At 50.1% G+C, this 9,525-nt stretch overlaps 1 protein-coding gene across 1 annotated transcript; it reads right to left on the reverse strand.

Moving 5' to 3' along the window:
• Positions 1 to 925: 925 nt before the first annotated feature.
• Positions 926 to 7,794, reverse strand: LOC124232897 (cytochrome P450 2A13-like). Its single transcript, XM_046649806.1, is given in 11 exon segments — positions 926 to 1,146; positions 1,690 to 1,831; positions 2,437 to 2,624; positions 3,078 to 3,216; positions 3,986 to 3,988; positions 4,275 to 4,451; positions 5,660 to 5,820; positions 6,063 to 6,212; positions 7,095 to 7,257; positions 7,540 to 7,601; positions 7,604 to 7,794. Coding segments are annotated over 11 exon segments (1,482 nt in total). The 5' UTR covers positions 7,719 to 7,794; the 3' UTR covers positions 926 to 964.
• Positions 7,795 to 9,525: the final 1,731 nt, after the last annotated feature.

Raw genomic sequence — 9,525 nt, forward strand, 5'->3', positions numbered from 1 at the left:
AGACCCCAGATCCATCAGACAGAGCCCTGCCTTCAAAATCTCATAGGAAATATGAGTTCATCCATACTCTCAGGCCAACATACAATCATATCCCAGTATGCACACATGCCTGCTTACACACACACACATGCACATGGCTGTGCTATGACTAAAGTTCTCCTAGAATTCTCTGAAAGTGTTTCTCTCCCTCAACCACTTCACAAAGAGGTCTGACTACTGTCCCCAGGTCTGACTCTGATTGACACAGTGGCCTTATCTGGTGGGAGGCATGAAGTATTCCCTGGCATCCAAAGTGTGCACGAATGAGCAAGAGTGTGGGCAAGTGTGTAGTGAAGCCAGGTCAGCTGCCTGTCAGGGTTCTGGAAAAAAGCCCCTGGACAGAGCTGTTCAGGCTGTTCAGTAATAAACTAAACTGCTGTTTTTCGTGTGAGGAAGGGGTGTCTTTTGAGAATCTAGCCAATAGACTGTGGGCCAAGTAGAGCGATCCCTGCACAGATCTGTGGTCAAGTACTTGCTGGGCACTTACTGTGTTCTGTAGGACCCAGGACAGAGACTTCATCTGTCTGAGCCTCAGCTCTGTCAACTGTAAAATGGCATGAACACTGATCCCTGTCTTACAGGTTTGTGAGCATTAAGTGAGGTGAGCGTGTAATGCTTTCAGCAGAGAGCTGACACGGAGCACTTGCTCAGTAAATAATAGCTGCTCTTCTTCTTCACAATCTAGGGTAAGGTATCCCTTCCTCTCACCCCAGCTCTGAAGGAGCTAGCTCTAGCAAGGTGAACAGACACAGCCCGTTCTCTTTCTTCTTCCACTCCTATCCACCTTGCCCCTCGAAACTCCCCCCAGCCCAACCCCCTCCTTAGCCCCGCCCCTCCCGCTGGCCCCACCTTCCAGCTAGCCAAACCCAGGCTCCCTCTCCCCGAATTCCTGCTCCCACTAGCCCTGTCCTGGCACAGCCCTGGCTTAGCGGGGCTGGAGGCTCATGGTGTAGTTTCTTGGGATGCTGACAAAGCCCACGTGTTTCGGGGACACGTCGATATCCTGGGGCGACTGAGAGTGCTTGAAGCAGAAATTCTGCATGATGGTGGTGAGGAAGAGAAAGAGCTCCATTCTAGCCAGGCCTTCTCCAAAGCAGTGCCGCTTTCCTGAAGAGACGAGATGGGAGGTGTGGAGGTGAGGCCAACTCTCACCACTGACTCGACCCACTACCAGACGCCAGCTGCATTCTCTCCGGGAGGAGGGGCTGGAATATCGTGGCCTGAGACATTTCTGAGAAGTCTCTAACCCTCTCTGAGCCTCATTCTCCAGTGTACCTGGGATGGGGGTGAGCTATACCAAGCTGTAACAATGAGAACTTTAGATGCCCCTTCTCCTTGAATATGCTCTCAAATATGGCTGCTATGCTGTCATCTCCTTCCCAGCCATCTGAAGAATTTAAGTGACCTGGGACAAATCTCTAACTCACACTAGGCCTTGGTTTTCCCCAGCTCTGAAAGGGGTATAAGCATCCCTTTGCTTTTTCCTGGACCCAGGTACTTGGTAGTTAGGGTAGTTGCAACTGGTTGCCTCCAAGGTAGATTCTAAGAGGGACTTCCAAGGTGGAGAAGGATACCAGGCTACACCTCAGAAAAAGAAGGAGTCCCCGTTGGGTGTGAGTGGTGGCTTGGCAGCAGATAGTGGTCTCTTACCAATGGAGAAAGGCACAAAAGCATCACTCTTCTTAAACTGCCCCTTCTCATCCAGGAAGTGCTGGGGGTTGAAATCGTGGGGATTGGAGAAGAACTTGGGGTCTCTCAGGACGGAGCCCAGCATAAGGAACACTTCAGTGCCCTGGTGGGGAGGAGGCCAGAGGATTTGATAAGGCAGAGTAGGAGATGGGTGTGCAGAAAGCCCATGGGGGTTGGAGGGGGAATTTGAGCAGCCCAGATAAAGAGAAATGGGAGACATGGGAGTTCGGGTCCTTTGAGGGACTTGAGATTCACGTCCCTGAGGTAGGAAGTTTGTGCTTCATGGGGTCTGTGTTTCCGAGGCCAAAGGTTTGGGGTAATGGGTGGTCATAGTCTCTGAGATAGGAAGTTCAGGGGACGGGAAGTTTCTTCCCTGAGAAGGGAAGTTTGAAGAACACGAATTCCATGACTCTTGAGGCTTGAGGTCTGGAGGACAAGCAGTTCATGTCTCTCAAGGCAGGAGGCTGGAGTGACATGGGGGTTCATGTTCTCTGAGAGAGGACATTTGGGGAACATGGGGTTCATATTCCCTGAGGCAAGAGGTCGGCGGAGAGATGGAATTCAGGAGTCTCTGAGTGGGAAGGTTGAAGGGATGTGGTGGTTGGGAGTCTTTGACTGAGGGAGTCGGACAGGGGCTGAGGAGCTTCTAAGGGGGATGGGGTCACAGGGAGCAGATTGGAGGTCCCTCTAGGCAGGGCAGAGCAGCACCTTGGGGATGAGGAAGCCCCGAAACTTGATATCCTTGGTAACTCTACGGGCCAGGCTCATGGGGATCACATCTCCAAATCTTTGGATTTCGTGGATCACTGCCTCTGTGTATGGCATCTTGGCCCGGTCCTCAAACTTGGGCTGACGGTTCTTGCCAATCACTCGATCAATCTCCTCATGAACCTTGGCTGGGGGGAGGAAGGGACTATGTTTAGGTATCTAGGGGTCTGAGGGCCGGGATGATAGTCCAAGTGTGAACAACTATACGTCCATTTGTGACATTTACGTGTTCAAAACAGACATCTGCCATACGCATTGTTAGCCCAGGTCTCTGTTCACCTGATCGTACCAGAATCATAGGAAAAGTCCAAGGGAGGAGTCTTTGGGGATGGTCTGCAATCAGGGCAGGGAGTGGCACTCGGTAGGCTTAGCATAGGAGCCATCCAATCAATTCTGATATTTCAAATATTTTAACAGCTGGTGAAACTTGACTGGTGCCCATCAGCTAAATATCACCCAGTCTCGGGATAGCAGGGCGTGTCTGAGGATCCGGGGATCTGAGAGAGTTGGGAACATTGCCGTGGGCTTACAGGATTTTTGAGGATCTGTGACCCCCACTTTCATGCACCCTCCAGCCGTACCCTCTATATCTGGGTGCTTCATCAGCAGCAGGAAGCCATAACGCAGGGTTATGCTGACCGTCTCTGTGCCACCAATGAAGAGGTTCAACGTGGTCAGCACCAGGTTCTTCAAGCAGAACTCCGTGTTGGGGTTCTTCTGCTCCCGCAGCGAGAGGAGGCTTCAGGACAAGCTCACTCCTCCATGGTCTCAGGGCCCTTCTGAGGTTTTTCTTTAGGGCCTGCTTCTCCTAAATCCAGAACAAAGGTGGGAAGAGGGATCCTAGTTCTGCCAGGCTTTCTCTGGTCTGCAAGCCTTTTCCCTGGCTGGTGGCTCTGCCTGATTTGCTCTTCTCACATTCTCTGCTGGCTGACTATCTGTCTTTTAATTATCAGCTTAGTGGTCACCTTTTTTGGTAGGAATATTTAGAAAGAGAGGGATAGTGAGAGACACTGAGTGAAAAAGAGGCACAGAGATGGCATGATAGAATGATTCAGAGAAGGTTAAAGAGAGACCAATTTTCTGAGACACAGACACAGAATTTTAAGCAACAGCATCCTATTCCTTCACTAAAATTCTTGAACCTTACTATGGAGAAATCCCTCCCTTGCTCCTTTCACCTTGAACTTCGAGACTCCATAAAGTCTCCTCTCCTTTCTTCACAAAAGCGAGATTGACCTCCAGATGGGGGAGGGGACACCCCCCCCTCCACTGTCTCATGGTAAAGAAAGTCACCTGTCCGCACAGGTGCATCTGATAACCAGGGTACGAAAGGTAAGAGAACATGGTGGCTAAAAGCACCAGGCCAAACGTGAAGGACACCAGGATTTAACCTAGTTCCACTGCTTCCTTGCTGTGTGACATCAGGCAGTCCACTTATACTCCCTAGGCCTCACTTCCCTCAGTTGTAAAACTGCGGTCATAATAGAACCTCCTTCAAGAGCTGTTCTGAGTTTTAAGTAGGCGAATACCGTGAAGCACTTAACATAGTGCCTGGCACATGGTAGTGTTATGGAAGTGCTTGCTGTTATGATTTGCATGCACACGACTGGCCCTGGGTAAGGGCTCAGTAGATGGAACAGTGGCGGCTAATTATAACTTGGATTGTGAGGTTTATTGTGATAGGGGACTCATTCGAATGGGCCTCTGTTCTCCTCCATCCCCAGCCTGATTTCCCTCTGCCTGGCTTTGGACCTGCCCACCTGGCTGCTGGGGTGTACCTGCTGCATGCGGATGAGGAAGGAGTCGATGAAGTTGCGCGGGGAGTTGGGATCCAGGGTGCGTTGGTTCTGCTCCACCTTCTTGGCTATGAAGTCCTCCAGGCCCTGCAGCTCCTTAAAGGCCTGTTGCTGTGGCCCTGGCAGGTGTTTCATCACTGAGTAGAACATCTCATAGAGCTAAGAGTGGGGGACAGAGGAAGAAAAGGGAAGGACAGTTGTTAGTGGGCAGGACTCGATGGCAGTGGGACCTGTCTCAGGGCCAGGAAGGCACTGGGTTAAAGGCACCTGCCCAGGTGTTGAGGTATTTAGATGGGGCTGGATGGGAATAGATATCTAAGTTTTCACATGAGGTAAGTGTGAGCATTCCTGTCTAAGAATTTAGGTGAGATGGATTGAGACACATATCCAGGGTTCAGATATTCAGATGGGTCTGGATGGGAGCACAGATCTAGATTTTCAAATATTCAGGTTAGGTTGGGTTGGGAGACACCTGTCCAAGTGTTTACCTATTCAGGTGGCACTGGTGTGGGCGGTCAGTTGTCTAGGTGTTTAGACATTCAGGTGGGCTCAGTAGGAGACAACTGTGCAGATATTTTGGGGATCTAGATTGGAGGCTTCTGTACAGGTGTTCAGGTAGTAAAGTTGTGCTGAAGTGCAGGTGTTAAAGTGGAGGAGATACTTCTTCAGGTGTTCAGATATTCAAATTGCCCGATAAGGGTCCTTTCTATGGGTGTTTAACAGGGCTGGGTTGAGGGACATTTATTTGGGTGTTTGTGGAACAATCTATCCAGGTGTTTAAGTGTTTAGGGGTCTTCGTTGGGGTACCTGTCTAGATGTTCAGATATTTTAGTGGGCTAGACAGCAGGCTTTTGTCTAGATATTCCAGTGGACTAGTTTGGATATGTGTGTAGATATCAAATGATTTTGGTGGGCTTCATTTTGCAGCACCAGGTGTTCAGGTATTTAGGGGGTGGGCTGAGGTGGTTACTATTCCAGATGTTAAGAAATTCAGATGGAAAGAAGGAATATCTTAACAAGGGGCACCTGTGAGGTATTAAGGTAAGTTGGGATGGAAACACCTGCCCAAGCGAGAGAACTTGGTTGAAAGCATGAATCTTGCCTGCAGGCTCTGGTTTGCTTTTGTGTGTGTGTGGGGGGGGGGGGGGGGATCAGGGCATCTGTTGAGATATCCAGGTGTCAGTGGAGATTGGGTATTGGGAGCCTGTCCTGAATCTGATGCAACTGTCCAGTTGTCCAAGAGTCGGGGCTGGACTTGAGGGACCTTGTCTGGAGGAGATTGGGAGTTTGGGACACCTGTCTCCACGTGGAAGAGGACTTGGCATGTTGTAGTAGGGACCTGGTAGAGCCATACTGGGATGGGTTACCTGCCCCGTAGATGTAGCTGTGAACTGGAAGCTTCCGTGCATCATACGCAGCAGTGACAGGAACTCTTTGTCCTCATAGTCAAAGCGGTTCCCAAAGACAATAGAGCTGATGACATTGGAGACAGCTTGGCTCAGGAAGAAGGTGGGATCAATGAAGTTGCCTGGGGAGTGGGATGGGATCGGGGAGAGATGGATTTGGGGAAGAGTCAACTCAGCAGTCAGTTGCCAGTCTGAAAATTTGAGGGAGCCACTGACGTGAAGAGCCAAACTTTCCAGCACCAGACCCCAGAGCTGAAAGCCTGACACCTTCCCCCAACCTAGTCCCCTTCCCAGGCAAGAATGCATGTGTCCCCATCAGGTGTTTTTCTCCTCCTTCCCGAATACTCCAGGGTCCCCCACTCACCACGCATGCTCTGGAAGGCCTCAATGAGGAAGCCCGCCTCCTCCTGGATGCGCTCCTCAATGCCACGCTTACCCACTCCGAAGTCCCTCAGTGTGGTGATGGAGAAGCGCCTGAGCTGCTTGGCCCGCTCCCCGTTGCTGAATGCCACGCCTGGGGAGGGAGCATAGGAGTGGAGAAAGGGCAGAGAGGGGCAGGGGCACAACACAGACCAGCCCCAGGGGATCCTGAGAAGTAGGGAGAGCTGAGCAGAGAGAGAGGGAGCAGGTGAAAGATGGAGAGACTCTGAGAGAAAGCCAGCAGAGAGAGAAACAGCAGAAAGAGGGAGATATAGAGACTCAGAGTCAGAGAAATACAGAAAGAGAGACTGACTTGGAAGAAAAGAATCAGAAGGAGAGAAGCAAGACAGATGCACAGAGAAACGGAGATATACAGACACTCATGAGAAGAGGGGAGGGGAGGGAGGCAAGTGAGATATGTGGAGTTTTGAGAGGTATATATAAAATTGTGAAACATTCTAAAACTGAGCCTAGAGAAGAAAGGAAAATATGGAGAGAGAAACACAGGTGGTCTGGAGAGAGGAGAGACTCACCAGGAGACAGAAGCATGGGGACTTTGAAGCAGAAATAATGTGAGATTCTAAGATTAAGGAAGGAGAAAGAGTGGGAGAGGGAGAGAGAAACACAAGGAAGCACAGAAGCTGAGAAGAAGAAAAAGACAAAAGACACACGGTGACAGAAGACAAGGGTTCCAAAGCAGAAATCAAGAGGTTCTAACAGTTACAGAGAAAGAAGAGACATCTAGTGAGAAGGAACAGAGAGATGGGGCAGAGACAGGCAGGGAGAAGCAGAGAGGCATAAACTCTAAGATAATTTAGAGACAAGAGAAGAGGCACCAATGAACAGAGATGGGGCCAGAGAAGACAGAAGAAGGCTCTGTCACAGCCTGAGGGGATGGGGGAGCAAGAAGAAGACTGGAGACCCCACTGAGGTCACAAAGTCAGCCTGCCCACATTCCCCCACCAGTCCCTCTCACCATAGCCTTTGAAGATCCGGTCAGCAACGGCCAGCTCTCCTCGTCCACTGAATTCCTCTGCCTGGTCTATCAGAGCCTCCTTTACAGCTTCGTATCCACGCAGCACCACGACCCTCCGGGGCCCCAGGTGAACCATGCACACTGGCCCATAGCGCTTGCTGATCTGATGGAGGTGGGAGTGGTTAGAGGGAGCAGCCCCAACTCTGAACTGGCCCTGTACCCAGGCCTCAAGCACTAAGATGCATTTCCCCATAGGTTCTCACAGGCAAGAGGCTGGAGATCCCAAGATCTGGTGTTTCCTGCCTAGGATCCTGATGCTGAACCTTCAAAATTCCCCTTTCCTGAAACTCTGGTCCAACTTTGTCAATCCTCTGCCTCAAAATCCTAGCCAAACTGGTTAGGCACACACCCCCACACCATTCCACCCATCTCCCTCTGATGGCACCTTCATGAGGGAGTCGCATATCTGCTCTGTGTCCAGCTGCAGGTAGTTCCCGATGAAGGGCATGGGGTGGGTCCAGGAGGCAGCTTTCCCCAGAGCTCCCTCTGCCACCAGACTGACATGAAAACCATTAAAACCAGGCAGGCCAGCAAAGCCACCAGAAGCAGCCCTGAGGCCAGCATGGTGGCCCTGAAAGTGACAGCCAGATGGCGATGGCTGGGAAGGTTTGCCTTTATACTACCTGGGAGAGATGGTGGATTTTGGTCCTGATGGTGTAATTGTCTCATTTCACCTCCAAACTACACCTCCAACCATACTCCCTGCCTAGCTTGGGCACAGCCAGCAGGGAAGGAGGAGGGGGACCCCAGGGCAGATGAACAGGGATTGGGCCCAAAACTGAATTTGTGGCCCCTCAAGAGGGGCCACCCCAGTGCTGTGGACTTCAGTATGGGAAGCGGTAGATAAATGCCACAACTGAATGCTTAGAGTATTTGCATGGTGAAGAGGGTCCTGAGCTTGAGATTTGGAGTCTCAGTGTGAGAAGGCAACCAAAAGTTGTGGATTTTGGGGTCTCAAGAGGGAAGAATCTAAAGATCTGGATTTAGGATTTTGGAATGAGGTAGGATGTGTGGTTCTTGATTTGGAGGTCTTTTGTTGAGGAGGGATGTAGGTTTAAAGGTCTCAGGAGGTGAGGTTCCGGGGAATGGATTTGAGGATCTTGAGGTGAGGAAGAACCCCAGGCTGTGGCTGTGGGGTTCCTGGGTGGAAAAGTATACAGAGAGTGCAGCTGGATCAGTGAGTCAGCACCTGACCCCAGGTACTGACCCACTGTTGTTTTGGACACATTGCCACCTCTTACTGCCCAGAATCCTCAGTGAGATGGCAAAGCAAGGTCAGGATAGGTGACAGAATTGCCCATCTCTGGTTGGAAAAGAGGTTGAAGTCCAGAGTCACATTTCAGTGAAAATTTCCACAGAATAGGAGAGAAGTATGATCCTAGTTGGCAGAGGGACTTGGCAGGACTTGTGTAAATAGTGATGAAAACTACCAGCATGATACCAAAAAGTACCTACTGTCTCAAGCATTATAATTTACGGAGAGCTCCACTGGCCCCCTTCCCAGATCCTTCAGGAAGCTCACTAGGTTGATTACCTCATTACTGTTATTATTGTCATTCTTAATGTTTCCCATTTTATATATAGGCATAAGGGGACAGAAAACAGAGACTGGGTACACGGCCCACATGTGACTCCCGTCTCTCCTGCTCTGCACTCTTATGCCCCCTTTCTGGGACTGAGTTTTCCCACCAATGTAAAGGGAGTATTTGAGAAGAGAAGGTAAGTATTTGAGGATGTCTGAAGCTCCCTTTAGAGGTAATTCCTGATTTTTCAGGGCTGTTATTAGCTGACAGAGGGAACTATAGCAGGAGAGATTTGGGTAAAGTCCAGTGTCGGGAACAGAGATGGGTCCAGGGATTTTGAAAGTGGAAGTAGAGAAAAGATGAGTAGCCCTGCTGTCCTTCCCTCTTTGTCATTCTTCCTTACTAATAATGACAGTTGCTCTTTGGTGAAACTAACTGTGAAAATTAAGTCTACATATACACGATCTTATCAAATCATTACAACAACGGGGCTGGTTCATCATCATCCTAATTTTGCAGTTCAGAAGACCAGAACTCCATAAAGCCCCTTGTTTGAGGTCACACAGGTAGAAGTGAGAGACCTAGAATTTGAACTCTCTTCCCTTCTTCATCATTGACTGGTATAGCCCAGCCTGGGGGAAGGGGAGACCAAGTTTAGCAACAGGTAAGTGCTGAGATTGGCTTCAGCATTGGACACAGAGATTACACTGGCGTCAAGTCAGCCTGGAGAGGGAACGGCATCATGTTGGTATTGAGTTGGACCCCTGGTAGACACCAGGATTGAAAACATGTTGGCACTGAACTTGATACCAAGAGAGCATTAATAGAGCCACTTCTGGTACCAAAAG

Source organism: Equus quagga, unplaced genomic scaffold, assembly GCF_021613505.1.
Source record: "Equus quagga isolate Etosha38 unplaced genomic scaffold, UCLA_HA_Equagga_1.0 145787_RagTag, whole genome shotgun sequence".
In the NCBI taxonomy this organism is placed as follows: domain Eukaryota; kingdom Metazoa; phylum Chordata; class Mammalia; order Perissodactyla; family Equidae; genus Equus; species Equus quagga.